Source organism: Syngnathus scovelli, chromosome 8 (assembly GCF_024217435.2).
Source record: "Syngnathus scovelli strain Florida chromosome 8, RoL_Ssco_1.2, whole genome shotgun sequence".
Lineage (NCBI taxonomy): Eukaryota > Metazoa > Chordata > Actinopteri > Syngnathiformes > Syngnathidae > Syngnathus > Syngnathus scovelli.
The window spans coordinates 16,192,917-16,213,411 of NC_090854.1; the positions used below are offsets into that span (position 1 = coordinate 16,192,917).

Here is a 20,495-nt window from a genome sequence, read left to right on the forward strand (position 1 = left end):
AACTTGATAGCGTGCAAATTATTCACCTCATTGTTCCACTCTCACCATCTGCTCACTTTCAACTGCCTGTGCATCACAGCGTTTCAAGCCTGGAGGCTAATGACCGAGTCATGTGAGCCATATGTAAAACGGCCTTCAAATCTACGCCCGGCTAATATTTGTCTGTCCTTCTCCAAAAGCTTCGCTGCGTTTCAGCACCGCCAATTTAAACCACAGCTGTAGTTACACAATGTTTATGTAAGGCGGGGAGATAGAAGTGGCACTTTAAATAACTTGGCTGCGAGTCGTGGATAGGCATCGGTGTGAGTTGGGGATAGATTTAACGGAGGCAGAGGATATGATGTAATAAAACTGCTGTGTTTGCTTTTGTCCTGTTCATGGCTGCAAAGGTGGCTCACATGCATCAGGGATTGTATGTATATTTAAAAAAAAAAAAAATCAGTAAACACCTTAATTACCGTACTGCCCAGAAGGACGAGTGCTATTTTTCCACCACAAGGTCACCTTGTAAAAAATTATAGTAATTGAAATTGAATTGTTTTCAGCTATATAGTCTTATATATTTATTTTTCTTTCCAGAATATTATTGTATAAACTGTTTTTCATTTCCAAAATGATCTTCTTCCGATAAATCAAGTTTCTGTACCTCGGAAAAACTAATTAGCAACTATGTTAAGAATTATGATGTATAAAAGGGGTAGGAAAAAACAAGCAATAGCTTCTAACTTCTCCTTTTTTGAACATTTATTTGTCTTATCGGCATAACGTGAAATTATGTGAAAATGTGAAAAAATGATTTTGTGTTTGGTCGATCTCATGTTCAAAAACGACATATCAAGAATGTGTTGGTTGGTTGGTTGGTTGGTTGGTTGGTTGGTTGGTTGGTTGGTTGGTTGGTTGGTTGGTTGGTTGGTTGGTTGGTTGGTTGGTTGGTTGGTTGGTTGGTTGGTTGGTTGGTTGGTTGGTTGGTGATCCTCTGAGTCATCTGTTTAGTTGCTCAGAGGGCTAATTATCCAGATCATCATTCAGACAGATGGGTCAAGTCGGTTTGTTCGTGAGTTATTTGGTCAATCGGTCAGTCCATTGGCTATTTCTTTGTACAGTCACTTTGTTAGATGTTGGTTGGTTAGTCAGTTAGTTGGACAATCGATCCGTGAGGTAGTTGCTTAGTTTCCTTTAGTTTTAAGTGATTCAGTTAGTTAACAAGATTAATCACAACACAAAGAAAGAGCACTCCTGATGAAAGAATACATGACATAATGGAAAAACTTTTAATGAAATTAAACAAATTTAATGAAATAATAAGTGTATATCGAGGGTCAGAGGTCAAAGAGTCTGGGCTACACGCAAACAAAATAAAGTGGAAGATACTGCACATACCGAATATCAATAATATATTGATGTGTAGCAAAGAGTTGCCGGTCGTTCCCTGAAGTAGAATGCGGCACAACAATAAAAAAAAAAGGAAAAAAAACTCCCAATTTGCCACGGCAATAAAAAAACCTTTTCTGTAAAACTGCTTATAGACCTCACGCGTCTATCAGGTGAACGAGAAACACCGTGGAACGGATGCACTCAGATGTGTAATAGCCCAAAATCTTTTTTATTTCACCATCTATGTTGTGTTCGTCCTCATCATCGTCCATCTTATCTATGAAGTTCGATGCTGTGGTTGCCACAAGCTTTATGTGCGTCCCACCAGGAGCAGCATGAGGCCCCTCAACCATTTCCTGGCATTCCCAGGGGGGCTCGGTGGAGACTTCCTCGGTGGGTCACGCTTTCCAGCAGCACGACACGTCTAATTTGCAAGTGATATGTGGGATTAACCAACAGCTGATAAACAGACAAGGGAAATGCTGCAGCTGTGACACAGTGTGCCGCTTATTTGCATGTTTGCCGCACAAATGAAGTGTTTGCAGAGTGACGAGATGTGCCCCGTTATACGTTTGTGTTTTGTAACTACATCGTGTTGTAGAGTCCGACTGTGCTCAAACAGCGAGCTACGAGAGGCTGTTGAACTTTAGAAATGTCAAACCCTCAGCATCCTCCATGCGTACAGGTGCTCGAACCTTTAAGTTCGATTTCCATTTAAAAAAAAAAAAAACACTTCTGGGGGACCACCTTGCTTCTCAGTCTTGCCCCTGGCTAGCTTTTCAATCACTGATCTTCTTTCCTGTTCATTGTTATAGCACCATGATGGCACGCAATAATGACTGGCTGGTCTTGTGTCAACACCTTAACCGTTTTCGAAATTTGGAAATGTCTTCAGGTATGAATGAAGTCAAACCTTCCTGTGTTATCTGACAGAAACAACACTGGCCAGTTTCTCAGACATTTTGGCAATACTGTAATTGACCCATTTCTTGTACGTCGGTTATAAAAATGAAATATAATTTATTAATTTTATATAATCTCTTAGTTGCCATTCAATCTTCCAGTCCACCATTTCATTGTCCAGCATTTCAGGGATTATTGATGCAAATAAAACGACATGATGTTGCCTCCTTACATCATATTGATAAATCAGAGCCATTTTTTTTTTTTTTACCTTTGCCTTCCACGCAGGACCTGATTTAATTGATCAAATAATTTGCAAGGATAATGATCCTGATCGTTTGGCTGTTGAGATGCTGCGCTTCTTTTCTGACTCACGTTTCCGTTTCAGCTTCGCTTTCCTACACCACTCGACTGGAATGTTATTGGTTGTCTTTATAGTTACGATCACAGGCTGGTCTGGTTAATTTTATTTGGCTGTTGATAAAAAAAAAAAAAAAAGTACACTCATTAGTATTAATACATTAAGTTCTTTGGAAAAAAAAAATGCATCATTTTAAAAGGCATTATTTTGAAACCTACTAAGTCTACCACATTTAAACATCACAAGTTTATTAGTTCAACTAAAACACGAATTATAAAATATCGATCTATTGTCATGTAATCTGTGTTATTCTAGCATTACTGTCTTGAGTCAATTTAATGATCATAAGTCAAGACCATTGCTCACCACTCCCCAAAGTTTCTTGCGAATCAATTTTTCAAATTTTATGAATCCCTGACAAATAAATAATCCTGAAAACATAACCTTCCTGGCAGAGGTAATGAACACTTATTTAAAAATGTCAATTAAGAGTTATTATCTTTGCGGAGGCAGAATTTGTGCCTCCACTTGTGCAAGAGTAGCTACGGTGAAACAGCGCCTCCTACCTTACACTTTACCTTCTTATTCAGTTCAGTTCACATGCCTGGGAGCCAGCCACTGCAAAGTCTCTCCTCCTCCTCCGCCTCCATGAATTATGAGCCTGCCACGTTCGTGCGTTGTTTACATGTACGCTCCCTACTTGCGATGCATCTTGTAAAAAGAAGAAAACACCGACTTCACTGTTAATCAGCTTCTCAAGCGCACGCATCTCTCCACCACGATTATCTTCGTATGAAAAACACTTCATTATCTTAATGTTATTGAATCTCTTTTTAAATCAATCCCATTGTTTTCATTTTACGCTCATCCATGGAGCAAAAAAAAAAAAAAAATCACTACCGCATACACACTGGCCGCAGACTTCTGACCGTCCCTCATAAACAGAAGCAGCAACTCTAAAAATGTTATCGTCAGCCTCCCCTCACTTCCGATTGCCTCATTCCCTCCCTCTCTTCCGATGCACGGGTCTCCGAGGGGGGCTTTGGGAAGCTGTTGAGTGCCCTCATGTGTTCATTACAGTTTGCACGCCATCATTTAAGGGCCCTTCTGTGTGCACTGTTCTCACTCAAGAATCTCTCACTTGGGCCTCGCCTTTGATAGTGTCATACTCGTAATGTCATGAAGCTTTTGGTGTATTCAAGTTAAGCTGCGGTACACACCAAATGGGCAAAAGTATTCGGACATCACCCATTACATCTTCATACGACCTTTATCAATACTATTTAATGCTTTGGTTAATTAGGGTGGTAAATGAAAGAATAGCTCAAATCCATGTTAAAATGTTGCTTTTTATTCTGGTACAGTACATTTTTTAAATACAGTTATGTTGTATACAATTTTTAAGTACAATACATTGACGTTTAATTTTTTAGAACGGTTTCTAAACATTTATTATGTAGGTGGCATTTTTGTAAACTTATGTGCATTTCATATGAATTGAAACATGAAGTACTACTACAACTATACTAAAAATAACATGGGAAGTGGTCAACTATACTTATAAGTGATGTCTTAATGATCAAGTAAAAATTTGTGAAAAAAAACATATATAAGTCGCTCCTGAGCATAAGTCGCCCCCCCCACCCAAACTATGAAAAAAAACGCGACTTATAGTCCGGAAATTACGGTACTGTTGTTTTCATCCATCCATCCATCCATCCATCCATCCATCCATCCATCCATCCATCCATCCATCCATTTTCTGTACCGCTTAGTCCCCACGGGGGTCGCGGGCGTGCTGGAGCCTATCCCAGCAGTAGGCGGGGGACACCAGCCAATCACAGGCCACACAGAGACAAACAACCTTCCTCACTCACACCTACGGGAAATTTGAAGGGCTCAATCGGCCTACCAAGCATGTTTTTGGGATGTGGGAGGAAATCGGAGTGCCCGGAGAAAACCCACGCAGGCACGGGGAGAACATGCAAACTCCACACAGGGAGGGCTGGAGGTGGAATCGAACCCGCACCCTCCTAACTGTGAGGCGGACCTGCTAACCAGTGCCTCATTGTTGATCTACTCCTACTTACATTATTTCTTTTAATCAATGTGGTGGTAGTACTTTTTGTGATTATTTATTGTGTCGCAATCCTTTTATCTGCTCATCGAGGATGTTTTATTAATAGATTGGATCCTTAATTGTTTTGTCTATTTGTTCTTCATAGGAGGCGCAGTGAACCTGACATGCCGGGCGTTTTTCGGCTACAGCGGTGAGGTCATTCCGCTCATCTACTGGAAGAAGGGAGATACGTTCATTGAAGACTTGGATGAAGAGCGAGTCCAGGAGACTGACATCAAGTAAGCAACACAACTGGACTATTAATGTGACCTCTCAAGTTCCATTTGGGCCAAATGAAACGGTAATGACGTTCGCAAAGTCATGCGTAGTTAGTAAACTAATGTGTCCATTTACCTGACAATGAAGTGCAAGCCGGAACGTTACGTGACATTAAGTTAAATTAGCAAACTAGAACATCTATTTGCTCAACAATTAGTTCAGAGTGGTAGCATTAACCAACATTGAGTTAAATTAGTAAACATGTTTGTTTTCTTAGCAAATTGGAGAAATAACATTAACTAGGATTATCTCAAGTGAATTAGGTTGCTGTGAAAAGTTCCAGCGTTAATGGCATTATCATAAATTACCCAAGTTAGTATGTAACCACCATGAAGTTAAAATAACTAAGTTGGACGACCTTGTTAACTGAGCTTGCATTAAATGAGAGAATTTTACCTGACAATTACAGTATTAGCAAGCAAATTAAAAATAAACAGCTGCCTTGAGATAAGAGTGGCCCAGCATACGAATTGTTTGAGATACGTCATTGTTTGTTTGCTTTGACTTGCGACCTCAAACTTGACCTATAAGACCTGTATGATGGCAGTCAACATTTCAAAATGGCAGCGCTCGTGCAAATAGTCAACAATCCTTCACGAAAAAGTAGTCTTCAAGCAGTCCACTGTCAAACTAAACACAAAAACATAGAAAATAATCATTTGTGTATTTAAAACAAAACAGCAACAACACGACACACTGACACTAATATTAGTGCTGTACTGATGAGCTGAGAGAGGCATTATCATGAATCCAATTCATGTCCTAAATAAGACACACCCCGCTCGAATATGGTTGTCTGCTGGACGCAGGCAGGGCTGCCATGCAGCAAGCCACTCGTAAAACGGCCGGGCTTGTCCTGCCTGGAATTCCAATGGGACTCATCATAATCCATCTGGTTGTCTTTTAGTTTACTGACTCGGTGTGACCAAGGCAATCTCATCAGAAGGAGCAGCATTTAACTGATACAATATTAAATAACATAACGGATATATCAAATAAGTGTTTAAATATAACAACATTTTTTATTTTAATTATTTGAAATGGTTTGGAGTTACCAGTGTAGTCACAGAAGGAGTAAAACTCTACTGAATAAATTAGTAGAAGTAATGCTAACTGACAATAAGTTCAAGCTAAAAATGATTATTTTTCCCCAAAATGAAGTCAAATAACTTTTTGCCAGCAATTATACAAATAACAATAACAGAAACTAATTTGATTTTGCAATCTAACACAACTATTAAACACACAACTAATTAGGAAAAGAAGCATTAGCTGTCATTGAGTTAAAATAGTAAACATGTTACATGAGTACTGTTGACTAACATCAAGTTGAATTACAAAACAAATTTATTTAAAAAAAAAAAAACATGCACAAGCCATTCATCAATATCAGCGGTTTTGTCATTTATACATTAATGACATTCATATATCAGGCGAGTGTACACGACACCATCAGCGACCCGAACAAGTTAGTATTTCCCCAATAATTAATACGGAAATGATCTACTGGCATGAAGTTAAATTAGCAAATAAGTCAGAATCGCCTAATTGTCATTATGACGAAATTTGTTTGCAACTTCAAGAGGTGCAGAAAAATGACAACTCTAAAAAACAAAGAAAAATTATAAAATGTCTCTTAATCAGTCAATAAAGTCGGATGAGTTGATCGTTCATCAATTATGCATGTATAATTAATCGATGTAAGGCTAATATAGCAGCTTTAGTGTTTATGTAGTGTTGCCTCTAAATGTACAAAAAAATTTCTTGTATGTAAGATTAATTCTAATTCCATTTTCTCAGCATTGCTGCTCATGAACATGCAAGGCTGTAGTCCCAAAGCGAAGTGTCCTAATAGCCCGTCGTACTGCCACCAAGAGGAATGGCATGCATTCAGTGTAAAATTAATTTGCATGTTTCAGCCTATTGACTCCAAATTACTAAAACCCACAATTTTCCAGTGATGCATTTGCCTCATTCCGAGCAGCTGCTGGTTGGCATTTATTTTGCTGTAACGTCGCCTCAACTTGTTATTCATGAGTTAAAATGAAGAAAATAGCGTGCCTCAGTAGAACAGCAGATTAGCATACTTATGTCAGTGTTGCTGCACCGTTTCATTGATTTTGTGTCGCAACTTTAACGGCAATCACCAGCAAGTGTTGTCACAAGTCCAATAGCGTGAAAGTAACTAACTGAATGCGTATAAATGTGACAAAACTGCTATCTCAACATTGTTTCAAAATTGATTAGCCCAACTCAACCATAGTAAATGACCACCTTTATTTTTTGGAAAATGACAACAAAAAATCTGGAAAAAATCTTTACGAAATAAGAAGCATGGCAAATCTTATTATTTCGATCTATTTATGATTTCTTTTTCCATTATTTCTATTATTTTTATTTATCTGGTTAGCATTCACTTGTTTTTGTTTTGCTTTTTTCAAGGAGTAATATGTATAAAGTACATAAACTCACGTTCAAAGTGTGTCACGATAAAGTGAAAAGTATTTCAGTGCTAAGCTAGCTGGAGATCGAAGTTGGATTGTTTTGACATTTTGCTTTTATGTTTTTATAAAATGTTAACCTTTGATTTCAAACACTGATTACTTTTGTGAATAGAGGAAAATCTCCCAGATAAAATCTATGAATTGGATGGTATTTGGTCATTGTGTCACTTCTGGGTTAATATTATATTCAACGTGCATTTTATTTAAAAAAAGTAAAGTACAATGTAGTTTTGTTTTCGAGCGTCCTAAATTTAAAAACAGTTTGGTTTAACCCAAAAATGAACAAAACGAGGGTTAAAAAAAATAAGCAGTTGAACATTTTTGCATATACATTTTTTTATTTTTCATTTTTGTTGCATGTATTATTTCTCTTTCAATAATGGGTGCCATCTTTTCTCATTCTATGTTCTCCTTTCAATCCTTTTAAATTCCTCCTTCCTTTACCTCTTTGAAGAGCACCCCAAGTATTGCTTAATGCGCCGTTAAAAAAAACATTCAAAGCTCGGCCCCAAAAAAAGCCTCACTTTCGAATCTACCTCTCGTAGACGTCCGAAATGAGCTCGATTCCGATGCGTCTTCCTCACGCATGATAGAACACATTTTAAAACAAGTCCATTCGGCGTTCCCCGTGCATGTTTGCCATTAGGACAGTTTGAAGCGGCTGCAGCTCTAGGGGAGACAGCCCCTGTCAGATGGTTAACAACCACCATTTTTCACACCGCCGCCACTTGTGCTATCTCTCCGTGTGCACCCACCTCCAACAGATGGGCGAGAGAGGCTGAGAGATTGAACGGGAGGGCGAGGGTATCCGAGACGCAGCTGGGATGTTTGTGCGGCAATATGAATATGCAAGGGAAATAAATCTCCTTTTTAAGCAACCCACTCAAGGATTCCCCCAAACGCACTGTAATATTCCTCGCGGTGGATCAATAAAGTCTTTGATCAATCGCCTTGTGTTACTAATGCCGCTACCCGAGGCTTTTTCCAATCCGACCAAGGCCTCGAGTTTACTCCCATAAAATCATCCAGCGATATGGAGGGTGCACTTAAGAGGAGGAATGGGAGGTTCTCCACGTGAACAAATCTGCACTCATCCAACAGCAAAGTTAACGCCGGCACCCACGCGCACTTCGGCCTTCATTACAAATGCATCGAACAGGCGCTTTTAGAGCAACAGCTCACTTCTGCCATTTATATACACCCGACTCTCTAACTTATTGATCCGGGCCAGCTCATTTCGACGGCAAGCCCATAAATTTTCATTCGCGCAACCTCACCGTCGCTGTCATAACACGGATGGATGGACATTAGCATATCTTGCAGGGGATTAATAAATTAGCAAAACAAAATCCTGCGTGGCATTTTTAGAGAAGGCGATCAATATACCGCTGACCCAATTCGGATGATGTTTTGCAGGCTTATTTCGTGGCTGCGGTAAGAAATGGAGTCTGAAATTAATCACTTAAGCAGCAAACACAGACTTCACTAATGAGGAAGTAACAGAACGCTAATGTGCCCGCAGCAGACACTGAATCAATGCACTCATTTGTACCTCTCCATGAACTGCACTTCACATACTTTTTCCAAATATTTTATGTGCACTTCGAAGTCTGATGCAACTTTAGACCAGTTTTTAATCTGTAGTATACCTGCATAATATAAGGAGATTCATTTATTCAATATTATCATGGGTACAGTATGCGGAAATTCACCACAGAATTATTATTATTAAATTAATTATTATTATTTTTTCAAACATTCTTTTACGTAATATTTCTGGGAATTTTTTTCCACATTATGAATTTTCATCTGCATTTTTTAAATTTCATTCATCATTTTGATTCGAGATAGCCTCCCCATGTCCCCCCCCAATAAATAATTCCTAGCTCCGTCAGTGGAGCACAGTACAGTGATTAAATTACTTTTAACGGTAGATTGTAAAAGCAAAGTAGCCTTTTAGATTAACAGCACACGTATAACTTGCAAGTTTTGGATGCACTGCACTACACAAGTTCATTTCACATTTAAAGTGTGACATATTTTTCCAAAATGGATCACTCTCCGATTCGTCATGAAAACCAATTAGGGAATTCACAAAGTCGTGTCAGGTGACCCAGCGAAAATATGGCCCAAACCATATCTGTATTTGACTGTTCACTTTTATCTCTACACTACGTTCTCAGCTTTACCTTCTCTCCACCATTAAAGATGCAGGTTGCCATCTTATGATAGCGAGCCAATGAGCTGTGCCTGCTGGTGAACTAGGAGTCTTCAAAGTATCCCCGAATCCCTTGAGGAGAAGCCGGGGACATGAATTATTCTTCCTTTTCTACAACAAACCGGACGTACAAATATCACGAGTCCGTGACACACTTTCAATTACTGGTGCCAAACCGGCACAGCTCTCCGTCCTTATGCGCGTTTTATCGGTTTGAAGGCTACAGAGCGAGTTGAGGGCTGCTGGAGTCATTATCCCCCCACCTACACATTCGCATACTTGCACATACACAACCTTCTTCTCAGCCTCTTTAACACATCCAGCCAATGACGCATGGCCGCCTCACTCAGCTCGGCAACACGCCGGATAGTTTTCTCCTTTGTGCACAGAGTGCTTTTAAAGATAGCTAAGTAGAATTGTTTGTGCTGGTAGGGAGGAGATCATGATATCCCCGTTCTCCCCTCCATCAGGCTCAACCAGCCCGGCCGGAGACGCTCATTTACTTTATGGAATATTACATCCCCTCCGCTCGTCGTTACCATGGCAGCCGCTATAAAAAGATTTTCTTCTCATCGCCATTATTTGATTCCCTCCCTCCTTCCGTGGTCTTGAGGAAGAACCTTTATTGATTTTCATATCTCATATGTTTTGAGTGCAGGGAAAGAAATTAACATATTGTGACGTTGTGACAGTGAAGGGGCCAGGTACGTTCTCCTCATGTTCTCAGGAAAGCCCTCCTCAAATGTAAAGGCAATCAGAATGTACTGTATCTGTTACAAAATGGCCGACCCCTGGATTACTTTTACTTAAAAAAAAAAAAAAAAAAGGGCAAACTTAATTACCATAATATTGTGTCCTCACTTTTTTTGTCTGATAGGATCGTCAAGGAGCACTTGGGAGAGAAGGAAGTCGCCATTTCCCTTACCATCGACTCGCTGGAAGAGGAGGATCTGGGAAATTATTCCTGTTATGTGGAGAATAGCAACGGCCGTCGCCAGGCTACCATCCAGCTCTTCAGGAAGGGTGAGAAGGCAACATTGATAATGAGTGACATGCACTTTTAAGTCTCATTAGAGACTTTGTGTCAAGATTGAGAAATGCTTTTATTGCGCTTTGTCTGGGAGGGCTGCAATAGCCACTTCCAAATCTACATTAAGCCACCTAATGAATTATTTTAAAGTCAGACAGCACTCATAAATCTAATGGAAACATGCACTGCTTCTTATCTATTTATAGCGAGAGGCTGCTAAAACTTTTCTCTCCATTTTTTTTTCCTCCAAAATGTTGTCATTATTTTATGATTTATTTCCACTTTTATAGTACAGCTCACTTTGCACGTTACAAATTACATATTTCCAAAATGTTACGACTTTTTTATTTTCATTTCCAGCAATTTCTCCAACTATTATCTTTGCCATTTTCGTATTTTATTGGTCCATCACTAATCTACAGCCACAATAATAAACATTGTCAGCACTGGCAGCATCAATTGAGGTGGAATTTTTCATCTCGCTTTTGATGTAAAAATCACTCGATTGTGCAGCTTTTCCATTTGGTGCACCAAAAAACAAGTTTTGATAGTTGCACTTTCTTGTCTCCCTGCTGTTATCAAAGTCTCCGTGGGAGGTTTTGGAACACAGCAACTCTGTTTGAGTTGGTCACTGCACATCAACAGCTCACAAATGTGCATGTGCGGCAACTGCAGTCAAGAGAAGATGTCCTTAAATGATTGGAAGAAAGTGCAATACTTGCTCTCATTCTCTCACTTGGCATTCTGATGTTTATTTCATGCTCTCCCAACTCTCCGTAGATGCAAACTTCCCAGCTGTCTCATACACATTTCTTCCTACTCAGATCAATGTCTTGCATATCTTAGAAAGCTAGTTTGAGTGTTGATGTAGTGGAACTGCCAAGGTCCTACATTGTCTATTCAATGACTAAAAAAAAATGGAAATAATCTGTCCTTTATTGACTGTAAATTAATAAATTAATTAATTATCCTTAAGAACTTTTTTTTATAAGAATAACAGGAATGTTTCCATGCAAGTGTCTATTAGTTTGAATTGTCAGTTTAGAGAATAGTAAATTGAAATATAATTTTGTTTTTTTGTTTTTTAGTAAAAAAAAAAAACGAAATATAATTTTGTTTTTTTGTTTTTTAGTAAAAAAAAAAAAAGAGGTGTTACACTGTATTATAAGAATAAAATCCTAATATTACAAGCAAGAAAATTGACATTTTGCAAAAAAAAATAATTAATAAATAATACATTTAGGTCAATCAAGATACTGTCAGCATGTGCAAATGTAATAATTTGATTGGGAATAAAGTAAATTAATTAATTAAAACGATATTCATCAAAATAATCTGTTTTACGTTCTACTTTGAGTTATGTGGCAGTTTCAAGACAAATTATGCAACTTCAGGGTCGTGTTACTTCAGAATAATTTAATTGACCCAGCACGGCGTCTAAAATACACTAGTTGTACTTTTATAGTGGACCTTAATATTTGCTAATACAAAGTGAGCATACGGCTCCGATGGTAACCGTTTGGGGCCTTGCTGACAGAGATTTAAGGTTCATGCAGTTCTTTAGCGGAGGGAAGCAGGTAAATGCTGCTTTAATTCAAAACATAAGTCATCCCTCCCCATACGAACCCACTGGGGAGATTGGGAGGAGATAATAGAGAAGAGAAATGAGCAGAGAAATGCAGCAAAGGGGGTGGAGGAGTGCGCCGTTGTGGGGGTTCATTATAAGCGGCAAAGACAGAAGGGACGATGAGTAAAGCGAGCCGTGCCGTTTTTAAAACTGCCCAACGTTTTCATGAGTCTCGGTGTGGAAGGCTTCCAAAGTGCGGCGCCAACCAAATAAATTCTGCTCATCTCCTTCTATTTGTCTTCCTCCCCTCGTGCACCGTCATCCCTCCCAAACCTATGAGCCTCTTGTGTCTACCACCCCCCCCCCCAATGATGGATGCTGCCTCGCTGAGAGCTTAGCCCCCCCCGACACTGATGATGGTTCAGTCCAGGGAGTGCATATGTAACCAAATGGATGACTGTCAGCTTAAAGTTGCATTTTTGTAAGCTGAGCTCCCTACTATTGAGACCCAAATCTAAAAAGAGACAACCAGAAGCAGAAACTTTTTCTTTACAATTGTCAAAGTCTGCTTTATTGTCAATTTCTTCACGTCAAGACACACAAAGAGATGGAAATTACCTTTCCCACTATCCCACGGTGACAAGACAAAATATGCATACAAGTAAACAGCACAAAAATAAAAACAAGAAGGCACAAACAATAAATAAATAATAAAGAAATAACATAAGAGGAGCAAATTGTAAGTCATGACCACATTATTCAACAATCAACATTTTATTCTGTTGTTAAAGAGGAAGTCAACCTAAATGTTTTCTGTCCAATAATCTTTTTTTTATGTGCCCCCGCTAGTCTAAACACGGCATTCCGATTCATATTGAAATGGTTGAATGACAGCAGGGGTTAAATAAATTAAAATCAAAGATTAATACCTACCTATTTCTCCTAGTGTGAGAAAGAAAGGTATTGATTAGTTCACGCTGCAGCACGTCGATATAGTTAGAGTAGGGACTATTTTTTTCAGCTTTCGACGCTGACCATAATGTGGGTTTATTGGACTACCTCTCCCTTCCAGTAGCATTTCACTTCCAGCATACAATGCAGGGCAAGTACGGATTTTTTTTTCAGCTGGTTTTCTCCAACCACCATCACAACCAAGAAGCAGGGTCCACTGCTTTGGCAGAATATAATTTTATTTTGCACCGAAGGAGGATAGGCCTATACAAGCTATTTATTTCCATCTAAGTCTATTCTAGGAATCTCAGCGACATTTGACATCATTTGGAAGGGGTAAATGATTCACAAAATTAGCTGGAAAATAATTCAATTCTAAATATTATATATATATTTTTTTAAATGTTACAATTATTTTTCATTTCCAATTACGTGGACCACCTGCAATATCACTACGGACCACTAGAGAGCCGAGGGCCCCCGTTTGAAAACCCCTGACCTAGCCAAAAGCAAATGCCAGTAAAGAGAATATATCCATTTTCACTTCTAGCGGCAGTAATTCGTACATTTGATGCATGGACACATCACGAAACAAAAGTCCGACACAAGCTTCTTTAATCTCAGTCCAAAATTACAGTGTATCGTAACTGTCATTTTAAAATTGGCCCCTTCCCTTTCGGAATCTACCTCGACTGACATTTCTGGGGGCTTTGTGTGTATGTCTCGTCCTCAGCAGAGCTCATGTACACAGTGGAGCTAGCCGGCGGGCTCGGGGCCATCCTGCTCCTGCTCATCTTTCTCATCTCGCTCTACAAATGCTACAGGATTGAGCTCATGCTCTTCTATAGGAGACATTTTGGCAGTGAGGACCTGGATGGAGGTAAACATCTTCATCCCTTTTGGATCCTGAGCTTGAATACTGTAACAGAAGCACTCACCCACATTTAAAAAAGTGAACTCTATTATTTGCATTATGATTTTATCCCCAACTATCTTAAATTCGTAGCGTTTTTCTTCTGGTTCTTATTTTGTTAAAAGAAGGTTCACAGTTGCCGCAAGGAGCATTATAATGTGAATTTTTTTTTTCTTCTTTCAGATTGGTCTTTTATTTGAAAATGTCCTTTTCACGTGTTCTGTCAAACTCATAAATAATGGATGTGACATTGTTTTGCCGTCCTAAAAACTTTCACATGATTAAGTCATACCATCGGGGCCGCGCCGGTACAAGCTGTTTTGATTCCCCGCAACTTTGCTAGGTGCTTAATTTGCAAGGTTGGTTGCTAATTTGAGATGTGGTGTTTGATGTTGCCGTCCTACTGAGCACAGGCAGCCCGGCGTGGCCTTCCTTCGCAAATGTTTCAAAGCTGCATGTGCTTCTCAAAGAGTTTGTGAAAAAAGACCCTCTTCCCTTTTTGCTTGGCCCATATTCCAGCTTCCGCAGAGAATAATGACTAGGACTAACTGAACATGTCACAACTAGTACTTTGTTCCGGTCGTCTATTTCCTGCCTGTTCACCGCCTTATGGGAAATCATCTCGAGCTGTTTCAGCATCTCCTCCAGCAATTTATTCCTGAGCACCACATGAACGTGGGCATTGTGAAGTTGTTGCTTCTCCGAGTTTACATGAAGGGGTTAATTGAGGCGCTCTTCCGTCGCCATGGCAACTGCTGTCATATCCAGACCAGTGACGTGCTGAGAAGTTCATTGCTGGTGAATCATCAGACACATTTATGAGCTGAACAATTCCGGGTTACTATATTTATAAAATGTCCAATTGAAGTAGAAAGTCTACTTTGTGGGGAAATAATTACAGACATTTGAAACTCGGCTGCAGAAGTGAGTAACACGAGGCATTTGATCACCACACCAAAAACATTAAAGTGTCTCAAAACATTGGTTTGGAGATGTAGAGGCAGAAACAAGCACTTACCAATACAAGCTTCTTCAACCAGTTAGTGAGGGATTGCGCAATCTGAGGTGAGCCTGCATGAACAAGAAATATGCAAATTCAGCAGTTACGACCATGAGATCGTGGACATTATTGGATTTAAAAATAAAAAAAACAATATGAAGCATAGACCAGAAAACCCAAATTGTAATTTTATTGAATCATATGGGGTTTTCTTTTTTTACATTTCATAATTTAACAAACCACACATCCCTGATCCACATGGGGATTTATAAAACTGTCTCTTTTCTGGTCAAGGTAAAACTGAGTGTTGATTAATCACATCTTGACTTGGTAGCAAACTAGCACCAGCCGTAGTTTAAGAAAAATAAAGTTTAAGAAAAATACAGAAAAACTTTCTGATTGATGAAGTAGCCTTGACATTTTTCCAGTTTTTTTTTTCTTTATATGAAAGAATTATGACCCCTGGGTGGATATAGATTGTATTTCTGCACAAAGCTGCCCATAGCATAACATTGACCTCGTCTTAACACCGACCAGTGGCTGTGGGGTTCGAGAAATCACCTTGAAAGCATCTCGACCTTGAGACCCAGCTTCACTTCTTCTTGCAGAAAACAAAGACTACGACGCCTACCTGTCCTACACCAAAGTGGACCCCGACCAGTGGAGTCAGGAGACCCGCGAGGAAGAACGCTTTGCCCTGGAAATTCTCCCTGACGTCCTGGAGAAACATTACGGCTACAAACTTTTCATCCCTGACCGAGACCTCATCCCAACTGGAAGTAAGCCCTGAGTTGCAACACCTTTTTCCATGTTGTCTTTTTTGTGTCTTTTGTGTTGTTGTCTCGTGTTTTGTGAGTTCTTCAAGGCTTCTCCTGGAATGTTTATTGTGTAATATAGCGCACATGGAGGGAGGGGAGGGGGGGCTGATGTAATGAACACATTTCTCATCTTGCGTGCTTGGCCGCATGCATTTTTAAACCACTGAAAATTCTGTCTGAACAAATTCTCATGCATGCTAACTGTGCTTGGGAGGCTGTCTGAGGCGCTAGTACATAGCGTGCTCTAGTTACCAACGACGCAACGTGTTTGTACTGTCAGCTTCATGCGGAACAGATGAAACGCAAACACGTCCTGGTCCAACCATACAGAATTAAACATCAGCGGGGAATGCGTTGAAGCCGTTGCTGATAGCGTTGCTTCTTAACTTTTAATCAAAGCAATAATGCCGCCGGCGTAAGCGCCTGACACAATCATGTCCGATTGAGATTGAAATGTGAAATGAGAGATCAATGAGAGCAGATGAGGCCACTTTGCCGTTGTCTTGAGCGTGTCTTGTGTTGTGTGTTCTTGACCTGAATGTCAACATGTTTATGTTTAGGTCTCACCACTGAGCATTACCAGGATGACACGCGACTCTTTGGAGGTACTTTGCCCTGATTTTTTTTTTTTTATATTCTATTAATCATCAAGTTCAGATCCTCACGGGACGATACCAATGGATGCATTGCGAAAATTCAATTTAGACGTGTATCGATTTTGCATCTTAACTCATAAACTGGAAGAGATGCCCACACCTGGTGAGAAAATAATCGGCGTGCTTATCGTATGTGGTGTACTCGAGATAACCAGTAGTACAACCCCTGAAAAAAAAAAAAAAGTTTAGTGCTGTAACAATAATATCCTGTGATCGGCAGTAAAGACTGCCATAAAATAAAAACAAATCATTTAGGCTTACTCAATGGAAAAAAAAAATGTTAGTTAAATTGAAAACGTCAAGGTAACATTTTGAGTTTGGCTATTCAACTAAAAAGCTTTTGCAAAAATCGTCTGACCTACATTTCCGACTTTTTGCTTGGTTGCACTAGCTAACATTGTTTTAACTTGTAGCCATTGGAAATAATCATAATCATAACCGTGCTGCTTATATTTTAAGTAACCTGTGACCTGTCACATGATTCTGGAGAATTTGTGGGAAATTAAATTTCAGACATCCCACAATACATGAAAATGTCAATTTATGGTCTAAACAACATCTGATCCTCTTCATAAGACTTTTTATCAGCTACATTTATATAATTACAATATTTTGCCAGCCACTAAGCGACAGTACCCTTTTCCACTAAGAGAAAATCATGTTTCCATGCCAAAGCCTTTAAGACAATTGCTCTGATTTATGGATCCAAACTTGGAACTGATTGGTCGAAACAGAGAAGGCAGTAAAATTGAAGACTACACAATAAAACCTTCAAGTTCCAGGCAAGCTCCAGGCATCTTGGGTGGGTTATCTGTAGGAAATTGGTCCCTCAGCTTCAGTCAACTTACATTAGATATTGTTTCATTGGTACAGAACAATACATTGTTTCTTTTTTTAGACCGTTCCAAGCAGAATTTGCACTTAAGTTGAAATGCAAGATATCATATATAATGTCGAATTTGATCCCAAAACACTTGAAAGGGGAGTTCAAGGCAAAACAAAAATCTTTGTAGATGTTTTATGTGTCTAAAAACAGCTTTCTAGTTCAAATTGTATTGGTGGAATAAAAAATGAAGCAGGTGAATCCACCAATTTTCACCAATCCCTGAGGGTTTGAACGGCAAAAGTTTCCGCTCACCTGTTTTCCGAGGTTAATCTCGTAAAGTTGCAATGCGAGGCCGAGGGCAGCTTGAGGTCAATTTCAGACAATAGCAGAGGCTGGTAATAAGGCCAACATGGAAGCCTCCTAAAATTGATGGAGATAGAAATGAATATGAATTCGAGGAGGATTATTATTTTTTATAAGGCTGCAAATCGGTGAGTCGCCTTCAAGCCGCACCATCCCGCATTGGTGAAGACAGCGTTGATGTCTCGTGTGTCTCGGTTATCGTCTTGTGTCCAACCCTGTCTATTGTTCAGTGTTGTCCCTTGTCCTCCAACATTCAAACATCTTCAATTCTCCCTCCGCGGGAATGAGTTTTTACCAACCTTCCTGCTTCCCGCAGCTTACATCGAAGACGTGGCGCGCTGCGTGGACCAGAGCAAGCGGCTCATCATCGTCATGACGCCCAACTACGTGGTGCGACGCGGCTGGAGCATCTTTGAGTTGGAGACGCGTCTGCGCAACATGCTGGTCACCGGCGAGATCAAGGTGATCCTCATCGAGTGCGCCGAGCTGCGCGGCATCATGAATTACCAGGAGGTGGAGGCCCTCAAGCACACCATCAAGACCCTCACCGTCATCAAGTGGCACGGCCCCAAGAGCAACAAGCTGCACTCCAAGTTCTGGAAGCAGCTGCAGTACGAAATGCCCTTCAGGCGCACCGAGCCCATGCTGGGCCACGAGCCGGCGCTGGACGTCAGCGAGCAGGGCGCCTTCGGCGAGCTGCAGACCGTCTCCGCCATCTCCATGGCGGCGGCCACCTCCACCGCCATGGCCACCGCCCACCCGGAGCTGCGCTCGTCCTTCCACAACTCCTACCACACCACCGTGAGGCAGAAACACTACTACCGCAGCTACGAGTACGACCTGCCCGCGGGGGGCACCCTGCCGCCGCTCTCGTCGCTGGGGAGCCAGCACACCTACTGCAACATCCCGCTGACGCTCCTCAACGGCCAGAGGCCGCCCGGGAAGAACCGTGAGCACAGCCTGGAGGAGGCGCACGCCAACAACGCCATGCTGCCCCTGCTGCCCCGCGAGACCAGCATCTCCAGCGTCATCTGGTAACCCCCTCGCAGTTAAACGCGTTAAAAGTCCTTTTCGGTTTTTCCAAGGGGAAGCGCCGTTTTCCCTCAAAAAGAACCGACGCTCTGTTAAGGGTCTTTTTCGACGTGGGGATGACCCCCACGTGGAAGAACGCTATCGAGGACACACACTAACACATGTATGCACACATGCATCCATCGGCGCAAAAAGGAAAACAGGGTCTTGTACATATCCAATATTCTCCATTCATTTGTAGCATTCCTCTTCTGTTCTTTCGGTCACACGTCTATTGCCTTCTCCACGCTAGGAGTTTGCTTTAACTTTCGGAGGTGTATATTTTGTATCACTTTTTTTTTTCTTCTCAATGCCCATGTGCTTGTCTGCAAAGCCACTTATGCAGTATACTCTTTCATTTGAAATCTTTGCATTCTTTCAAGGTTTTCCTGGACATTTTATCAGCTTCCAGGAGCTGCAATGACTTCTTTTTTGGGGGGCGGGGGTGTTTTGACCTGTAAAAGGTGTATCTACTTTAAAAAAAAAAATGAATATCACAAAAAAAAAAATCATAGAATATGCAAAAATAAAAAGCGTGGGGCTGAGAAGGAGGGGGCGGGGCTTGTCCACATCAATCAGCTCCCTGCCGCAGAAGACGGAAGACTATGTTTGGTATTTTCTATTTGAGACGCTGTTTGAGAATGCCTCATCTTAAAAAAAAAAGAGAACGTGTAGATTATTTTAAAAAAAAAAACTCTATTTTTATAAGTGGTTGCCTGAGGACTCAAATTTTATGGTTTCATCCACCACGGGAGGACAATTGAGTGTTTTGTACACGACTTTGGAATCCCACAAAAACTCCAACCATTTTCCATTGTTTATTTGTTTGTTTTTAAAAAGAAAACAATTCTGATAACTGCTTTGGTTTCCTATGTAACAATAATTCATGTTTAAGGTAAGAAAAAGAGTACATTTGTGTTCGGGGAAAAGACTTTAGATATATTTGAAGGTGTGACTTTTTGAGTATGCATAGAAAATAGATATGTATTCTATATATAATATAGATATTTATATAAATATATAAACACAATTTTCACGCCGAGAGAAATGTCTATCTTTATAGAACACGAGTCATGATCAGTTGCCCTTATACTTTCTCACTGCACATTAAAAACAACCTTGATTTCCTTTGCAGGCCTCACCTTTTGTGTGCAGCTCCTGTCGGCTCTCAAAACATTATACAGTGTACGCATATACATATGCACATTGAAAAAAAAAATATATCGAAAAGTTCAAAATATTTTAACTTTTTAATCAAAATATCAGCTCATACTTTGGCATGTAAAGTTTGAATTCACCTAGTAAAGTTTCCTGTGTTAAAGAGGATTTTTTTTTTCCTCTGTGGACACACTGTCTTTAATTAATCGGCATTCCAGGAGTACATTCTGACATAATCAATCCACAATAATATGCAGTGATTATGCTGCCCGCGGGCGGCCTGGTTTCTCGACATTTAACTGGGTCACGGGTGAGAGGTCATAGATGAAAAGTCATGAATTATTATTATTATTATACTGGATGCCATTATAATGTGTCTTGTTA

General features: G+C 40.2%; 1 protein-coding gene across 5 annotated transcripts in view; it reads left to right on the forward strand.

Annotated features, from left to right (window-relative positions):
• il1rapl1a (interleukin 1 receptor accessory protein-like 1a) overlaps nucleotides 1-20,094 on the forward strand; it is a 181,681-nt gene extending 161,587 nt beyond the window's left edge. For 2 of the 5 annotated variants that reach the window (XM_049729008.1, XM_049729007.2), the window contains exons 7-12: nucleotides 4,864-4,996; nucleotides 10,636-10,781; nucleotides 14,040-14,186; nucleotides 15,828-15,998; nucleotides 16,598-16,642; nucleotides 18,199-20,094. In XM_049729008.1, coding sequence (XP_049584965.1) covers nucleotides 4,864-4,996; nucleotides 10,636-10,781; nucleotides 14,040-14,186; nucleotides 15,828-15,998; nucleotides 16,598-16,642; nucleotides 18,199-18,920 — 1,364 coding nt within the window. In that variant the 3' untranslated portion in view covers nucleotides 18,921-20,094. The remainder of the gene's footprint in view (nucleotides 1-4,863; nucleotides 4,997-10,635; nucleotides 10,782-14,039; nucleotides 14,187-15,827; nucleotides 15,999-16,597; nucleotides 16,643-18,198) is intronic. The other 3 variants (XM_049729009.2, XM_049729011.2, XM_049729010.2) reach the window with 3 other exon arrangements.
• Nucleotides 20,095-20,495: the final 401 nt, after the last annotated feature.